Source organism: Cebus imitator, unplaced genomic scaffold (genome assembly GCF_001604975.1).
Source record: "Cebus imitator isolate Cc_AM_T3 unplaced genomic scaffold, Cebus_imitator-1.0 Scaffold12, whole genome shotgun sequence".
Classification (NCBI taxonomy): domain Eukaryota; kingdom Metazoa; phylum Chordata; class Mammalia; order Primates; family Cebidae; genus Cebus; species Cebus imitator.
In genome coordinates, this window is record NW_016107327.1 from 3566884 (window position 1) to 3586612 (window position 19729).

The 19729-nt window shown below is 38.2% G+C and overlaps 1 protein-coding gene across 1 annotated transcript in view; it reads left to right on the forward strand.

Moving 5' to 3' along the window:
• Window positions 1-19729, forward strand: part of CDH2 (cadherin 2) — a 234111-nt gene that overhangs the window by 16474 nt on the left and 197908 nt on the right. Inside the window, exon 2 of the mRNA XM_017498094.2 lies at window positions 12884-12995. Coding sequence (XP_017353583.1) covers window positions 12884-12995 — 112 coding nt within the window. The remainder of the gene's footprint in view (window positions 1-12883; window positions 12996-19729) is intronic.

The window sequence follows — 19729 nt, forward strand, 5'->3', positions numbered from 1 at the left end:
AATGCTAAACAACCTCCCACTAAGAGCCTTTCCCCAGTTGGGTTTTGGTTTGCAGCCAAAACCCAAGCCTCCTTTCAAACCTCCTTTCCCTTTGAGACTTTCCCTTTGTGTCTCTTGGGTCTGATAGCCCAGTGTTATCAGCAGGGTGGGTTCGGTCTGGTGGTTGACTGGTGGAGCAGGTGTTTTCAGTCTCGGGCCCCACTGTCTCTTTCTCTGCCATTTGCCATGGAGTTGCTTTGGCCGAAGAAGGCCGCCTCAAGGGAAGATTTCTTGTTCACTTGTGAAGACCATCTAGACCACTTGGTGGGGACTGACCCTTGAGCTAGTGGTCAAGCTGCAGAATCCAAGATGTCCACACCTTGCCCAAGTGAGACCCTTGCTAGTGCTCTTGAACTTAGTGTTAATAAAAGGTAACAAACACTGGTTCACTGACTAGTCTTTAGGCAGTAGATATTGAAATAATCCTCTTTTTATGCCCCTCTGCTTATTCAAGCTGGGGCTCATGAGCACTTGCAGAGTCCTGAGCTAGCTTGGACCATTGCCAAGGCCAAATTGTGGCAGCCTTCACCCAAGTTGTGACAGCCCTTACCCAAATAGTTCACCATTGGGCTAAGGTCACTGTGCATCCTGCTGCTTTTCTATTCTAGGATCTTTGGCCTGTAGTCTTTCCTGAGGTCCTACTGTTTTTTTCTCCAGGCCCTACCCCTTTAAACAACTATCATTTTCCTGGAGATAAGCCACCCTAAATTGTGGTCAAGCATCAAGGTCAAAATACTCTGGGGTTTAGGAATTTAAGCCTTTTGATGTTAAAAGCCACCTCTCCAGCTATCAGAACCAGCCACCCTACACAATCAAGGCTGTAAACCACCAAATTAAAAAACGTGCAGGGGGCTGGGCATGGTGACTCATGCCTGTAATCCCAGCACTTAGGGAGGCTGAGGCAGGTGGATCACCTGAGGTCAGAAGTTCAAGACCAGCCTGGCAAACATGGCAAAACCTCATCTCTATTAAAAATACAAAGATTAGCCAGGTGTGGTGGAAGGCACCTATTGTCCCAGCTACTCAGGAGGCTGGGGCAGGAGAATCATTTAAGCCCGGGAGGCAGATGTTGCAGTGAGCTGAGATTGTGCCACTGCACTCCAGCCTGAGTGCTTTTCCCACTGCCAGAAGCCCAAATTCTTCCATGAATACTTTCTTCCCCTATATTGGACTCCTTTTTTTGTTTCTCAAGAGTCCCCAGATAGTTCACCAAGTGCCGAAGTCTTTCAAAGGGCCCAGTAAATAGGACCTGTCCTCCCTGTCTTGAATTCTAAACCAAGTGAAATGTGTGCCAGAAGAATCAGAAGATAGGAAAGAAAAATATCACTGTGGTCCTGATAAGCACTAGGCTGGCAGGCATGGCCTTTATCTGTGGTCATGTTCCCCTTGCTAAAACTGAATCCCCAAATCCCAGAATTCTGTAGACATGCCCACTTCCTTCTACTGCCAGATTGCTGCAGGGAATCTGTGAACTCCCAGCATGGAAAATGAGATCACCACACTTCTTTTCTGTGGATCTGTGATTCCCAGATGGGAGGAGTAGAGGACAGGGTTGGGCACCAGCTGCCCAGATTTTTCTTTCAAATGCAGCCTTCAGGTAAGTTTGGTCCATCCTTCTGTCTTCAGCATAACATTTACAAATTTTTAATCTCAGGACTCTTTTACATACTTAAAAATTGAGTTATTCAATGAGCTTTTCTATTATAGATAATATCTATCAGTGTTTACCGTAGAGAAATTAAACTGAAAAAATATATAGATTTATTTATTTAAAATATTAAACCAATTGTATGTGTAACATAATTTTTATGAAAAATTACTATCTTATCCCAAAGAGAAAAACAAGATTAGTGGGAAGACTAGCATTGTGCCTTTACATTTCTGCAGTTTCTTTAATGCCTGGCTTAATAAGAAGATAGCTGTTTTTTCATATCTGCTTCTGAATTTTCTGTTAAGGTAGCACACATAACATAGCTTCTGGAAAACTTCACTTTACACTTATGAGATAATGAGAGTGAAAAGGGCAAATAATGTTGTAATGTTATGGAAGAGGCTTTGATTTTGTAGATCCCCTGAGAGGATCGTGGGAACTCCTAGGAGTCCACTCCTCGGACCGTATTTTAAGAATTGCCATTCAGGGTATGAGTGACTGCTTTCCCAGTGGAAAGCACTGGGAGTGTGTGAGTTAGCAGAGTGCCTTCCACATGGAAAGAAGCATCAGGAAGGGAAGAAGCATTTCTTCTATGGGTTACACTGGGAAACTATCCAGATGCCAGACTTCAGTCACCCAAGATATCCATGGGTGGACAATGCTTGTCCTTCGCCCTTGAGTTGAAACTGGAACTGACAGTATTAGCCCTGCAACCCCTCAGCCTGCAGGGCTGAGAGATGTACTTCTGTATTGCTTGATCTATTAGGACACCACTAGATGGGAGGCTGCTTCCGGAATAAGTTCAGGAAAGGCTTTGAACTCTGGTGTTATGCTTCCTTTCACCGCAATGTATTTCTGGAAGCTGTGCCTTGAATATTGTTTTCTCACAAGAATAATGTTATAATTGGGTTGTGTTTATCTTATCAGGGGCTCAGAATTAGATAAATCATTACTCTGGCCAGCTACTCAAATTAAATCAGAGTTATGGGGACTGTAAACATCTGTAACCATTTTTAAAAAGTGAAACCATGCTTATGAAATGGGCCTAATTGTACATGAATACAGGGGACTCCAGAGCAAATAAAGTGTATGAAGAGTTCTTTATAGACTATAATTATTCCTTCATCAGTGTCACCTCTGAAAATTAACATACTAGCCATGATAGCTATTGACTGATACTTTTCCATGTATACTTTTGGAGGAGTTTGGGCTGGGGGAGTATGAGGGTTTGATTTGGAGGACTTAAAAACAAAACAAAATGTTTAAAAAAGTTTGACCTGATGCCTTTTTTTTTTCTTTTTCTAATTTTTCCCATAGTGAACAGAAACATTGAAATTGTCTTATTAACATCCATCACATATCATGTGAGAATCATATTTTAGGAAAAAATTTATTATGGTAGCAGGCAGATTGTTCACTTGGTCTCAATTCATATAGGATAATTTCCAGCCCTTAGCCAGTTAGGTGCTACGTGGATGCTTCTTAATGGGTGTTGTAGAGGTTGGGTTAAGGATAATCCCCAAGGCCATTTGATGCTGGTTTGAATAGTGTCCCTAATTGGACTAACTAAATGACTTAGGCCAGTTTCCTTTAAGTTTGTTTCTTTGCCTGCAAAATGGCAGTACCAACAGCAGCTACCTCACAGGGTTGTTGTGAGGTCTGTTTAAGATGTACGGAAAGCATTGTAGCACACTTTTTGGCACATATTAAGCACTCAGTAAATATCTGCAGTCGCTGATATTGAGTGTATTTAGTTGAATGAATTTCCAAGTTCATTATAAACAGAGTCTAATGCCAAGCGTTATACTATTTGATACCATTTTGAGTATTATATATAAGCATGTTGCAGTCTTTGCTGAATGTAATGAGTTGATGGCACACAATCAGTCTGAGCCATGATTGGCCATCTTTCCTGGAATTGCCATAGGCACTTCTGGAACTTTTCCTGACAGTTTAATTGCACAGCTGCCTGGATTACTAATGATAGTGTTAGTTAGCCTTTTACCTGCCAATCAATCTGTAGGTGCATTGTTAATACCTGTTACATTAAGCATCCACTTCATGATAAGCTCCTGTCTGTCTTTTGAGACTTTACTCAAGGAAGCCTGGAAGCCTAGGAAGCCTCCTCTCACTTGAGCAGAGAAGATTCGGGATTTCACAGAGGCCTACATTGGATGTCACTCGATGTATGAAACTGTTCAAGACCAATTTGGCATGACTAATTTTTTTTTTTAATTTTTTAATCCAGTTTGACCCAATCAATTAGGTCAAGGCATATTGACCCAAGCCTTAATAGGTTCTGCTTTTAGGAAGGTGACATTCTAAACCACACTTTGTATGCAGACCAAGATTTTGACCCAGATTTTTGTCCCTCAAATTGTTGTATTGTGGTGCTGTCTTTTACCTAACAGTTCAGTTTCAGCAGTTTGCAGGTTCTTGTGCCAGCATCAATGCTATTTTTGGCTATTCTCTTTGTCTTTACTTGATTAAAATAAATGACAATCAGAAAAGTAAAAGTACTGATACTAGAGATACTCAAGGATGTATCCTAATAAGATAATTAAAATAAAGATGGGAAATTACTAGGTAGTCAGATGGGGCAAATGTGTGGCCTCAGTGCAGTATTCATTGAACCTAAGCTGGTCTAGAGCACATCATGAAGGCAAGAAAGAGCTTTAAAAAAAAAAAAAAAAAGACCCATGCAGGACAAGATAATAATCTTCCAGAATGGTACTTGACAAAACAAAAATATTGCAGCTGTCCAGAGTTAAACTTCTGCACATTTTAAGCATATTTGCAGGGATGTCAAATTCAAAGTGCCATCAATGGCATTACGGACACAGAGAAAAATCTTTAAAGAGAGGCAGTAGCTCTTGAATAATCTTAACATAGCCTTGAACATCATGGATGGAATCCTGTGAGATGTCGAGAATCTGGCAAACATAATTTTATGGTAAGAAACTGGATTAAAAGGCCGGGCGCGGCGGCTCAAGCCTGTAATCCCAGCACTTTGGGAGGCCGAGGCGGGTGGATCACGAGGTCAAGAGATCGAGACCATCCTGGTCAACATGGTGAAACCCCGTCTCTACTAAAAATACAAAAAATTAGCTGGGCATGGTGGCGCGTGCCTGTAATCCCGGCTACTCAGGAGGCTGAGGCAGGAGAATTGCCTGAACCCAGGAGACGGAGGTTGCGGTGAGCCGAGATCGCGCCATTGCACTCCAGCCTGGGTAACAAGAGCGAAACTCCGTCTCAAAAAAAAAAAAAGAAACTGGATTAAAAAATTAGTAATGCCAAATTGGTCTTGAACAGTTTCATTACTATCACCATGTACTCAACTAATCACCTTAACAGTGTCTTCATTAACTGTTTAGGTTCCCGTATGTCATTTGGCAGACGTAACTGCATAATAAAACTATTACCATACTTGTCACCCTCCCTGTACTGAGGCTTCATCCCCCAACCCACAAATCACATAGCATGAAGGGAATTCCACTTGTGTATCTTTTGTCCTTGTTTGTGAGTGAATTTCCGGTTTTTTTTTTTTTTTTTTTTGCAGGGTTGGTTTCTTTATGGTATTCCTTCACAAAATTATTTATAAATATTTCTTAGGTACCGACAGAGCAAAGAAATAAAAGTCTTCACAACCAAAACAATACCAGCATCATAATAGCTAACCCCTGTCTTGTGGTAAATCAGGTATTGTTTTTAAGCTCTTTGTATTCTTTACAACAATTCTAAAGACCTGTGCTTTAGCTATTATTATTATTGTTACTATTACAGAGGAGGAAGCTGAAGCACAGATTAGGTTACACGGCTTGCCAAAGTTACACAGGTAGTAGAGGGTTGTGGCTAGATTTAAACCCGAGCAGGTTTACTGCAGAGTTCTCAGTCTTAACCCAGTCTTAACCAGTCACAACCCATTATTGCCTTTATTTCCACGAAGTATCAGGGGAGCAAACATAGTGCAAAAGGTTCAGCTTTGTTGACTGCATTTGGTAATCTTCTAAACAATAATCTAGTTCTTATAAGATTGTGACCATGGAATCTCTGATTAGGGAAAAAGTAAGAGATCAGTGCTCTAATCTGAAATCCAGTGGATTACATTTAAGAGTTTGTGATAATTAGGTTTTAGTTAGGCATTCATCGGAGCCAGAAAGAAAAGTTACGGTTTTCTTAGGTTTAGGCTGCTTCAGAGGTAAAATTTTTAGCCAATAATCGTAAATGATTGTAATGAGGAAGAAGGTGAGAAGGTGAGGTGACCGAAGTCTGTCCATGGTGATTCCACATGGAATATTTGAGAGCTTGGATTTAGGAGTGACTTGGAGGAAATTGGAAAGCAGATCCAGTGACCAAGGATGACTATAAAAAAAGAATAATGAGAACAGGAACCGAAAAGAGTAGTGGACTCAGGGCTTTAATGCTCACAGTATTGAGACTGTGGAAAAATTTGAACAAGAACAAAAAAGCGATGTCCCTGCAAGTGCAGAACCAGAACAGAGAGACTGATACTCAAAGGCAAGCAGAACTCAACTCCCATTACACTTCTGTCCTCTGTAGACAAGGAGGTCGATCTTCAGCCTGGGAAGAGTAGAACAAATACTTGTAAGAGGAAATTGAAACTCAAGATAGGTGAGCTGATTGTACGAGAGCACAGAGCGGCACTAAATGAGTTCAGATCCTCTGGCCAGCATGAATTTCGCGCTGGTGGGCCGAGAGGACTTGCTGACTGCTTGTCATCCCGGAGGAATTGTGCAGAAGAGGAGAATTGCTAAAGGACTGCAGATGGGGCAATGCTCTCTTCAAAGCAAAACAAAAATTCAAAATCAAGAAGGTGTAGTTTTCAGAATAAAGAGAAGAGAGCATGGGATTAAGAACAGGAAAATCATTGTTTATTCCTTTTTGCTGTTGCTAAGCTATTGGATTTGAAGACTGGGGTCAAAAGGTAGCTGTGCTGTTTTGAGAACGTTCAGAAGGGTTTCTAGAGGTTAAGGTAAGGGCTGGATATGTGGTTACCACATGCAGCACAGGCACTTGTAAATATACAGATTTATCCATCACACCTCTTGAGGGCCTATTTTAATGAGTCTTGGGCTAGGACCCAAGAATCCGTATTTTAAACAAATGTCCCAGACTGCTTGCTGTGTTGAGTAAGTTTGAGAACTACCGGCCTGTATGGCAGATGTACCATGAGTTGGATTCATGTTGTCCCAGTAGTATTAATACTGTGGTGACAAATGGCTAAGACATTGAATAATCATGTGCCAGACACTGTCCTAAGTACTTTACACGTATTAACTCATTTAATCCTGCCATCTGCCCTATAAGTTGGTGCTATCTTTAGTACTCTTATTATACAGATGGGGAACTGTTCCTTCTCAGAAGTCTCACAGATAGTAGCATTGGGGCTGGGATTTAAAGCCAGGCAGTATGGCCTATTGGAAATTCATACTGCAATCACTCTGCTCTTCTTAAGAGCTCAGGGCTTAGGGCCTGGGGCAGGGGGTGCCCTGGGCAGATTTCCCCAAACCATGTCTGGACGTGTGACATGTCCTGTCTTTAGCATCCAAGTAGCGTCTGTATGAAGACCTTGGGGTATCTCATTAGACTTTCTTTATACATAAAGCTGAAAAGAATGACTGAAACCAGCTAGAATGATTAGTTTATTGAGACCAAATTGTGGAGAGTTAAATATAAATTGCTGCGCCTAGGGACCCCAAATCAGCAGCAAAGATAATAGAGGAGGAAGCCATAACTTAACAGCTGCCTGGAAAAAAAAGATCAGGGTGGTTTTGGTGGACTACAAACTCAACATAAATCAACAGGGGCTTTGTGCTGCTGTACCTTTTGGCTGGAATGCCCTTTTCCACTTTCCCCTCTTTCTCCTGGCAAATTTTTAATCATCTTTAAAGTCAGAACCTAAATGTCACTTCAGCTATGGAGTCTTCTTTGACTTCCATGGACAGATTTATCATCGCATTCTTTCTGCTTCCTTAGCACTTTGTTCCTGACGTTATAATTTTGCGATTATTTTCCTACTTGTGGCACCCATGTTCACAGCCATTCAGCTGGAAACATGAGGGAAGACTTCATTTCCTCCCTCCTTCCCCCAGTGAGTCCCTGTTTCTGGAGGCCCTGTTGATTTTAACTATCTGAGTATTGACAAAATCTGTCCCTTCTTCATTCCTTGCAGCCCCTGCCCTGATTCAGGTCTGTGTCCTAGCTTGTCTCCCAGTTGTCACTTGTCATCCCCTTTCACACACACATTTCCCACAAAGCTGTTAAGAGACTTCTCTGTCATATACATTCGGCCTGTGCTTAAAATTTGTCCCTGGCTCCCCCAGCCAACAGGATAACCCCAAACCCACAACCATTTATGATCTAACCCTGTCTAACTCAACGGCCTCAACTTTTGACATCCTGCCTTGCTTCTTGGACTCCAGCGACACTGAACTCATTGTAATTCCCCAGGCACTGTGCTGTTTCTTGCTGCCTTGTTTTAGGTCAAGCAGTGACTGCCTGGGATGGCTTTCCTGCTACCCTCTAGAGCTTTGCTACTCAGCTTTCTGCTTGGGAAGCCCCCAGATTCCCTGCCCTGGGTTTTGCTCATTTCCTCTGCATATCTTAATCTCCCACATTAAGTCTTGAGCTCCTTAAGGGCAGGGGCCATATCTTGTTTTCTGTTACCAGTGGCAAATGAACACTCAGTACATGTTTCTTGAAAGATTGTATTGTAATTATTTGTTGCACTTGGAAAGACTACAGAATCCTGCCTCTTTCTCTCTTGGATGTAAGGTCTTGGGTATTTCACTGTACCTCTGTGTGAGAATCCATTTGCTCATTTGCAAAATGCAGATAGTTTTACTGCCTTTTAAGTGGCTCTTGTGAGAATTAAGTGAGATAACAATGTGATATGAAACTTACCACACTATTCCAGGGATCTGCAAACTACACTAATGCTGCCTTTTTTTTTTTTTGGTCTGGCCAAAAATATTTTTTTACATTTTCAAATGCTTTTAAGCAAGAAAAAGGAAGAATAATATCTTTCAAGACTTGAAAATGGAATGAAATTCAAATTTCAGGTTATATGAAGTTTTATTAGAATGAACACAGCCATGTTCATTCATATACTGATTGTCTAGGCTGCTTTTGCACAACAGCATCAGATTGAGTAGTTTTAACAGAGATCCTGTGGACTACAAAGCCTGCAATAGTTTATCCTTTACAGAAAAAGCTTGCCAACCCGTGCACCATTCAAATATTAGGGAAATGCATATTGTTCACAACCTTTTCCTCATACCCACAGATTACTTGTTGAGGGTAGGATTCCTCTTTGTCCTCTTTGAAGTTCCAGAATTTCATCCTGGGCCTAGCAGAGTGATCACTTTATGTGGGGGTAAGCCTCAGGGGCTGGGTTTGAGCTTTCTGGGAAGGAGGGTGTTTGGAGAGTGATTAGGCTACTTGAGGAGATGGGGATCTTCACACTGATGGGAGTGTAAATGGGTAGGTGATATCTCCTTTTCATGTGTTGTTGTAGAACAGGCTTTCTTAACCTTGGCTCTTTGATGTTTTGGGCTTGGCATGCCTTTGTTAGGGATGCTGTGCTGTGTATTGTATAATGGTTGTTAGCAACTTCCATGTCCTGTACCCACTAGTAGCCAGTAGCACCCCCATGAAGTTGTGACAGCCAAAAGTGTGTCTGTACATTGAGAGATGTCCCCTGGGTGGCAGAATTATCCCCAAATTAGAGCTACTCTTGTAGAACATTTCAGGCATTAAGCTATGGGTTAGACCAAAGAAACCTCCATTGCCCAACAAGGATTACCACCACAGTGCAGTCAGCCCCTTTTGGGGGATTCTGCTCATCATCTCTGTGGTCTCCTGCAATCTCAGACCTGGTACCAGTTATGACCTTGTAAGGTTGCAGGGAGAATTGAATGAGAAATTGATATATCAGCACAATGCTTGGCACAAAGTAAGCGTCCCCTGTGTCCAGTTGTATTCGAGTGCTTCCTGTTTGTTTTTTGAACTTGTTAGTTTTGCTACTTTTATACTGAAAGTTTTCAGGAAATTAATAGGGAGAATACACATATTTTAATAATTTTATAGAAATTGTTTTTAAGAAAATACCTTATGGATTAGTATTATGGATCCAGGATTATATTATTTTGTAGGTCTGTTTTGTCTTGGGGAAGAAGAATTTAGAAAAGTTTAAGCTATTTAAGATGAATACGAAATTATTCAAAATATGACATGACTTTCATGGATATTTAATGTTTGTAGTCAGTATTTGAGATATACTTTAAAAGCATTGTTTCAATAATTCTCATCGCCAGCCTGTGCTGATCAGTACCCTTTTATACATGAGGAAAATGAGCATGGAGAGGTTTAGTAAGGGGCAGCACATTGAAGACAGAAGGTCCCTTTTCTGAAATAAGGCAGAGAACAAAACACAGAGGTGAACATTCACTGTCTTCCTAAGAGCTTCGACATGGCTCTGAAGTTCTATTTCTGTGGGTTTGGACCAGGAGCTTGGTACTACTGATTCTCCTACCTGGGGCAAATCCACTGGAAACAAGACACAGTCACGGAGTTAAAGAAAAGTTTACGGTTTTCCTCTAGTTTTGAGACTTCCTCGATTTCTGCTTACCCACAAACCCGCATACTGTATTACCCTGAATGCCCACATTTGAATTGGGACCCCCATATGCTCTGTGCCTTCCATTGCTGCCTTCTGGCCACTGTCTTGCTGGGCTCTGCCCTTACCTCTCCTGGGCTAGCACCTGCAATGCCTCACTGCTCTTAGGAGCCTGGGCTAGAAGGGTGAAGGGCAGACCCCTAACATGTTGGTGGGACACAGGTTTACAACACATTTGTCCATTTAAATGGCAAACTAGGGAGTTCCCTGTGTTTGTTTTCGTTAGCTAAAAGCAAATTCTTTCCTTCACTCAGTGCCTACGCAGTGCAAGACATGGACAGTATCTGGATGTTTACGGGTGTCAAATATCAGACTGTCTCCCAGTGTCCCAGACTTGATCTGTGTTGGAAGCCTCACTTCTTACTTCTCAGTTGGTTTCTGGTATTTTCTCCTTTTCTTTATGAAATATGTAGAGCAGATAGGATGTGGAGTGAATACTGTAATTTGTACCTATGTGTCTGTGCATCTTTACATTTCACCCAGTTTCCTTCAGAATCTTTTTGAAGGAAATGAATTATTACAGATAAAATTGAAGCCACTTGTACAATCTTTCCTGATGCCTTTCCTAGTTTTTCTTCCCCTGGGGTAGCCACTATCCTAAATCTGACGTTTATCACTACCCTGTTTTCTTCTTTTTCTTACATATGTGTGTGTTCAAAACATTATTATCTTTTGTGTTTAAATTTTATATAAGTGGAATCATCAGTCATACTTTCTATTTTTTTATTTTTTATTTTGCAAGATTTTATACTGCAGTGTGCCTTGCCTTCATTCTGAAATTTGGTATATTACACAAATGGGTTTCTGAACTTATTAAATATAATAATCATCCTTAGGACGATTTAGAGTTAAATTTATGTCTTAATCATACATGGAACTTAAATAAACTGACTTTTTGTTTTAGTTTGCCTCTGAGATGTAGCCTTGTGGATAAATGTAGTTCCAGTTCTTCTATTTTAACATTGTTTTCTTCTTTTTGGCTTTGTGATGATGTGTTAGTCCATTCTCCTTTTGATGGGCATTTACAAAATCTGTGCCATTACAATCATGCTTCAGTGAACATTCCTGCACATGTCAACTGGAGCACTCATGTGGGGTAATAGGTACCTAGGAATGTTACCTACAATGTAGGATATATCCACATTCAACTTTACTAGAGGTGGCCAAAATGCATGCCGAGGTAACTGTACCAGCTTCCACTCACACCTATTTAGGGGATTGGGCTCTTCATTCTTTACTTGATACAGTCCTTTCATGCACAAAACATACTTAAAACTGCTTACTCATTTGATGGGCCTGAACTAGCTCACTGTTGCTCCTAATAATTTTTTGAGAAAAAAGACTGTGTGATATTTAATATTGTGTAAATTTACTCTTTCTTTTCTTGGATTTGAAAAGAACATTTTATTAGATTAGTTTAGATTTTTGCAACGTTAGAATTTGCAAAATTTCACATGCATAATTCAGGTAGTCCTTTAATTATAAAGCTGGACTGCATTGCTTCATACAGACAGTTGTCCTGAGATCTCTCTGTTTGTGGGGCTTTCTCTTTTTCCTCTCAAATTCTGGTTCTCATTAGGGTGGACTGTCCCTAATGCTGTCCCTGTGGCCACTGAAATCCTTTCATTGGGCAGCCTAATTCCACTCATGCTTCCTCTATATTTAAATCCCCATCAGTACATTGTAGAGTCTCCTATAATTAATGCAGATGCTACAGGAGCTCTGCTGAGGGCTAATTGTCCTCCAATTGTGTCAGTAGGGCTGAAAGAATTAGGGAAACTAACTTGGAAGATTAGCTAGACAGCACTAGGTATGACTGAGTTTTAAGCACACTGAGCATTAACTGTGCGTATGATGATAAAGAAAATGACGAGATACTTGCTTACTTTCTAATTTTAAGTATAAAAACATAGTTGTATTAATCTTTACTTATATTTTTAATGTATCACTGTCCTTCAAATTATAGCAATATATAGTTTTGATTGGTTTTACTTGGTATAAAATATCTGTCCAGCTGTTGTAAGTATATTATAGTTTTATTATTTTTTAATGAACCTAGCATCTTAAAACCAGCTTTATAGAGAATTAGCTAAGAATATAAAAATGTATATACTTGAACATTTTTCATGAAAAGTTAAGTTAGTGATGGTGATTTCTGGAGCCCAAAGACTATTTGGCTGTCCCCCAAACCCCATGCCCACTTGATAGTTCTTCAGTCACAATGAGCTTTTTAATGGAAATGTTCAGTCTTTAGAAGAACCTAGAATGTGTATTATTTAGCTTTTACTGGACTAGACAAGTGGGATTTGTTTCTTCTACTCCAGTTATCAAAATGATTAACCCTTTGCCCTCTACATTCTAATTGTAAGCATTGGGAAACAAAGGGGTTGTTTGTACAAGATAGTTGAAAAAATGAGGCTTTATGCCAAGTGGAATGTTTCTCAGCTGAAGGAGGTAGCAATCATTGCACACATTTTTTTTTTCTTGTGTTGCAGGCGTCTGTAGAGGCTTCTGGTGAAATCGCATTATGCAAGACTGGATTTCCTGAAGATGTTTACAGTGCAGTCTTATCGAAGGATGTGCATGAAGGACAGCCTCTTCTCAATGGTACTATCTCAAAAGATATATTTGTACATGCAGTGTCCATGCTCATGAAACAAATTAGCTATTTAAAAAGTCTAAATCATCTCTACTGTATAACAAGTATGAATTTTTCACAATCACTATGATGTGACTGTAGGGACTTTATTTTAGGATTACAGAAGAGCTCATGAATCTCTTACAGACATGATTAGAATGCTCCTGATCTCTTGAACTCTTCAGATTTCTTTTTTAATTTACAGAAGAAACCATTATGTAACTGATATTTACCATTTTTGTGTATAAATTTTACTTAAAGAATAATATTTTGAAGAATAATTGTGAAACACCTAGTTCCAGTGGTTTCAAAATTTACAGGAAAAATGTACTTAGTATTTTGAATTAAAGAAAGGAAATTATTATGTTTGCTAAAACATCTGAAGCTTTAATATATAGCTGAGTTATATTGAATGAATTTAACAAGTAAAGTCTCAGTGCAGGAGTATGAAATTCATTTTTGTTATGACATTGTTTATAGCAATTACTAGAAAGCTAATTTAGTTGTAGCATATGTGAATTTCAAATATAGACTCATTTTCCATTTAAATATGGATCAAGTTCATTATAGTTATCATATGGAAACTCTTGCCAATAAGTCTAGATAAAATCTGAAATAAAACCTAAGTATCAAAAGGAAAATTGAAAGTCCTTTCCTTTAGCTCTAATTGAAAGCAAATGAAATTTTGATTAGTAGTATTTTCATGGACTTATTTATTATTATGCAAAATGTCATTGAAATGTGAAAGCAAGAAAAATTGATCAGTAAGTTGTATTTAAATTTTAATTCCCCACAAATCTTGCATATCTCTGAGACTGTTTTACAGAGCTGCTTTTAGAAAATCTGTGTAACCTCAACTAATTAATTTACACAGAGCTCTTCCACACAGCCTTAATTGAAGTGTTTCCACAGTACTGACAAACCTTAGTGGTATAGTACTTAAGAATACCATAGACAGAGGACTTTGAAATGTAAATGGACTCGTAGCTACTAAAGTTCTTGGGTGCAGATTACACATTTTTATTTTAATTTCTATTTAAATTAGGATTTGCTCACACCTATGCTATTTTTCTGAAGTTGATTTTTAATTTTTTTGTCATGCTCTTGTCCCTGACTGATTACATGGTATTTTAATGGGTGAATGTTTGAGTTAGTCTGTCTCAATATTGAATTGCTATCTCATCTGGTGGGTAATGGAGGTTTAATTTAAATCAGTGTACAGCCTTTCTTTAACTGAATATGACTTTTGGAGTTCTTCTGTGTGTGTGCCATTTGTCACCCTAGAGCTTGTATGACCTGTAAATGTGTATAAAATATATTGATGTGATTCTGTAGAATAATTCAGATATAAAAAGTAGAATTTGTTGCATTTCTGCAGCATATTTTTGAGATTCATTTTTAAATGGGTAATTTCATTTTCTAAAAGCTTATAATTTGTTGTTTACAAATAAACACATGGTGTGCCACTAGCAGCCATTGATTTAAGATTAATTACTTTGGCATGTTGAATAGTTTTGAAAATGATAGCTTGTTTTCACATTATTAGATAATGCTGGTGACAGTAGAAATTGGACATAGCTTTCTGCCAGTGTCTTTTTAGGATAACTAGAAACAGGATTTTTGCTAAAGCTGTAAATGTGAAAAAGATTGAAAATATTTTTTACTTTGTGCTCTGGCCATCACTGAGAAAAGTGTGTTTAGTGGTCTTGGGTAGATTTTTATAGTTTTGGTATATCTACTTGTTCCCAATTTTAGGTTTTAGCCTTTTCTTTTTTTTTAAACAGTTTTTCACGTGACACCATTACTTCTTTCTTTATCATTCTCAGAATATGTTAAACGATACCAGCATCTTAAAGCTTGAAACATACTGTTTAAAATATTGATTAGTAGGAAAAAAAAATCTTTTTGGAAGGAAGAAAATGTACACAGGCTTTTGTGGAACATCAGCATTTCTATTCAACATAGTATGTTATCACCAGTTAATGTTTCTTTTGGAGAATTGCTAAGTAGGATAATTCTAGGTATTTACCTTTTATGTCTTTTTGGAGTTTTTAGTAGAAGGATATGCTGTAGCTATACACCGAAGCCAAATACCACACCATAATTACATCTATGAATTCTGTGTACTGTGGTAAATCCGTGCACTCTGTATATGCCACAGCTAAAAGGGATATATTGCTAGGCCAACCAGAGTGATGACTTTTGCCATGACCTTGTCGCCTGTAGTGTTTAGGGAAGGCAGTAAAATTGTACATAAGAGGTGTGTGACAGTTTTCCAAGGCATTCACCTCATAGCATGTTCTACCATATTTTGGTTGACTTTAGAGTCCAAGACCCTACTGGAATCATAATTCCTAATTCTGGATGCTTCCTTTAATTTCCCATTGATGGCATCTGGGGACAGGATGACAATGGCTTACCAATTGCACAATATACTTTCATAGGATACATCTGACACACTAGACTTTGTATAAAAGTTTAATGTGTTGATGTATTGGTGCCATGAATGCTGATTATTTTTCAAACAACATAATCTTTGCGAAAGTGCTTGAAGAACATTGAATGTAAGGTAGAGACATAAGTTGGTATTAGTCATGTTAGAAAACTATATAAGCACAAAATATACACACTGGACTGTAATATAAAGAGCATCCTCTTCTCCCCATTTCCCTTTTGTTTTTTGCAAGTGTAATGAATTTTACCAATTTAACAAATTCAAAGAACTAATTGTACCCCTTCCATTTATCTTCTAATTTTTAACTATGTTTTTTGCGAAATCATAGAGTTTTGTGATCAACCTTTATGTTTCATGTAGTGTCACATGAATATATCCACTCTTTGAAGATAGTTCTGTATTTCAAAAAATGGCTATGTAGGCCTTTGTCCCATTTAGTTAGCAAAACCAGATTCTGCTTAACTGTGCCTCTATTTTTGAACATACAGGTTGTTTCTAATTTTCCTCTCTTATAAATAGTGCTGCTATGGAGATTCTTTTTAGAGATCTTTGATTTTTCTTCAGGGATATTTTCTTTGGGGATTTGTGTTCCAAAGTATAATTACTGGGTCAAAGGGAATGTAGACTTTGACAGTATCTTTTTTGTTTGCATTTAGTAGCATTCTTTATTACAAGGCTTGTATGTTAGTTCTTTTCAGCATTTCATCACCATTTAATTTCATAATGTATCCTCATTTTGCACTTTCCCCTTTGGTGAAACTCATTCCTTTTTTATCCCTTGGTGTATATGTTTGCCTATTAGGATTAATTTTAGTATGTTTAGGTAGTCATTTTTACTTTGCATTTTTCTATTGTGTTTTAAAAACATTTATGGCCAACCTCTTCATTTTAAAAATAAGCAAATTAGAGCTCAGAGAGATTTAGGCTTTTCCCATGATTATATAGCTCTTTTTTAAAAAAAATTTTACTTTAAGTTCTCAGAGACCATGTGGAATGTGCAGGTTTGTTATGTAGTTATACGTGTGCCATGGTGCTTTGCTGCACCTATCAACCTGTCCTGTACATTTTAAACCCCATATGCATTAGGTATTTGTCCTAATACTTTCCCTCCCCTTGCCACCCACCCGCCGACAGACCTCAGTGAGTGTTCTTCTCTTCCCTGTGTCCCTGTGTTCTCATTTTTCAACTCCGATTTATGAGTGAGACCATGCAGTGTTTGGTTTTCTGTTCCTGTGTTACTTTGCTCAGAATGATGGCTTCCAGCTTCATCCATGTCCCTGCAAAGGACATGAACTCATTCTTTTTTATGACTGCATGGTATTTCATGGTGTATATGTGATTATATAGCTCTTTAGATTGTTAGCAGCAGACCTGGAATTAGAACTCAGGTTTCCTGATTTCTAATTTAGTTCAGATAACAGTGATGATAAAAAAAAAAACTCTTACAGTATAACACTGAGAAGAGATCCAGCCTAAATATCCAGGTGCCTTGTGGCCACTTTATTTTAGAGCCAGTCTTTATTCCCCGCTTACCATCATGACTTGTGTCTTAACTAGATATGTTTGGGAATTGGGGAGTATGTTAAGCAATACTGCTTATAATTAAAAAGCATCTTTCAGCTATTGTCACTGTTAGTATTTGTGCACACTTATTTACCAGTGAAGAACCTAGGACTTTGGAAGATAATGTGTAGTCCTTAATGTTTAACTTACACTTCACTGACTAGGAAAAAAAATCTCTTGTGATAGCATATTTCTTGAAAATGAAATAACTGCAATCATACATTTTTATTTTGTCACTAACAGTGTGTCTAACACTATGAAATAACAACCATACTGTGGCATTGCAGAGAGGATCCTGGGCTGTTTTTAGTGTGGATGTCAAGAGTGATATTCCTGTGTGTTTTGCATTGGTGGTCTGCATGCTTAGATATTTCTCTAAGTAAACTCCTCTGAATCTGGTCAACATAAATAGCAACCTGCAATTACCATGCATATTTTCAGTAATCCATTCATGCTCACCATCTCTGGGCAGCGCATGATGATTATTTTCAACTAGATGGAATTTGATTTAGATTAGTGTGCTTACTGATTGAGGCTTGTCTACATTAACATGGTCAGAGGAAGCTGCAGTATGGTATCTTAAGATAACAGAACTGAAGTACTTTTTATTAGCCTAGTAGGACTATACAGCTGTACAACTCTTCTATTTTTTAATAATATGGGTACTTTTGTATGCATTATCACTGAATTGGGAAAGAGACTATCTGTTATGAATGCCGTGGCTTTTGGTTTTATGTATTTTTTTATTTTGATACATCTTTTTGTTATCAAATGTGTAAATGTTTTAAAATATTTGAAAGATAGGTTTATAAACATCTTGTTAATAAAGCCAGCCAGAGCCCTTGCACTTTATGATTTCCAATTGATTGTGGAAAATGGTACCAAGACAGAGATTGTTCTCTTGGATATTGATGATAAACTCTAAGGAGGAGAAAATGAAATGCCGTCATGTACATTCTCAGGGGTGGAGGACAGTTTTTTAAACCTTGGGGTTGTTTTTGTTTATTTTTAAAAAATAATTGAATATATGATATGATCAATAGAATAACCAAGAACCTTCCATCCTTATTTTCTTTTTTTTCTATTTTAATCCTTATTTTTAATACTGTAATCATTTAAGCTTATTTAATACTTGAAATTTTTTGTATCTCTTTTGATGTATTTTAGGTCTAGTTTTCTTAATGCAATGCAGCAAACTAAGATAAGCCAGTTTGGGTGGTCACTTTTTTTTTTTAAGTTCTTTTGCAGTTCTTCATAGCCTTCAGTAATTTGGAGTAGCTGAGATCTCCTCCCTCACAAACTTGGAACGAGGAGATATGTGTTAAATAAAGCAAGTCACAGCTCCACATCTATCATGCATGCATACAAACATATTAGCAAACAGACACCGAAATGGTTTAAAACCTGCCCTTTTAAGATCAGAGAGGCCGTTATTCTTTATCCTTTTAGGCTTTCTCTAGTAAACGTCTAGTGGGGAGTAGAAAAGAAACTCAATAAGTAAAATATACTGTATGTTAGATGGCGATAAATTCTATGGAGAAAAATAAAGGGAAAAGGGAAATAGGGAGAATGTGTGTCTTTGAATTTAAATAGGATGGGCGGGGCAAATGTCATTGCATAGGAGACAGTGCTTGGTGATAGCTCCAGGATGTTGGTGATGGTTCAAGGGCCTTACATATTAAGGGGAGAAGCATGACAAAGGGAGGTAACAGCAAATGCAAGAGTCCTGAGGCAGAAGTGTGCCTGAGGTCAGATAAGTCAAGGGCCACTTTGTGTGGGGCTTTGACTAGGAGGAGCTAATGATCTACTGGAAGGCTTTCAGGAGAGATAAGACATGATCTGACTTTCAAAATAGGATCATGTTGGCTGTTGTGTTGAGGAAAGACCAAAATGCAAGAGAGGAAGGGGAGACCAGGTAGGAGGCTAGTAATAATCTGATGAGAGAAGGTATTAGTGTGGATCAAGGTGGTAGCAATGGAATTAGAAGAAGGCATTCGATTCTGAATTTTAAAAAATATAATAATTTAAGTGAAATTTATGTAACGTAAAATAGCCATTTTAAAGTGAACAGTATAGTGGCACTTAGCACATTCATCGTGTTGTGCAACCACACCTCTATCTAGCTCTAAAATGCTTCCATCACTTCAAAGTGAAAAAGAAGAATTAAGTCATTAAGCATTTTCCTTCCGATTTCCCTCCCCTGTGGCCCTGTAAACCTTTTGTGTTTGGCCTTTTCATTTAGCATAATATTTTGGAGTTAGTTCATATACTAGCTTGTATTAGTACCCTGTTCCTTTTTACTGCTGAATGTATTCCATTGTATGTGTATGTATATGTGTGTGTGTGTGTGTGTGTGTATGCACACTTTTCTCAGTTCCTGTTTTCTCTTCTTTGGAGCATATACCTGGGAGTAGAATTGAGGGATTATATATTAATTCTGTGTTTAACATTTTGATAAACTATCAAATTGTTTTCTACAGCATATGAACCATTTTGCATTCCCACTAGTAGCATACAAGGATTCCAATTTCTCCACATACTCATCAACATTTGTTATATTTTATATTTATTTTGATTGTATCCTAGTAGGTGTGAAATGGCACCTCTTTGTTGTTTGATTTGCATTTCTCTAATGAATGATGTTTAATACCTTTATATATATATATACATATATATATATATATA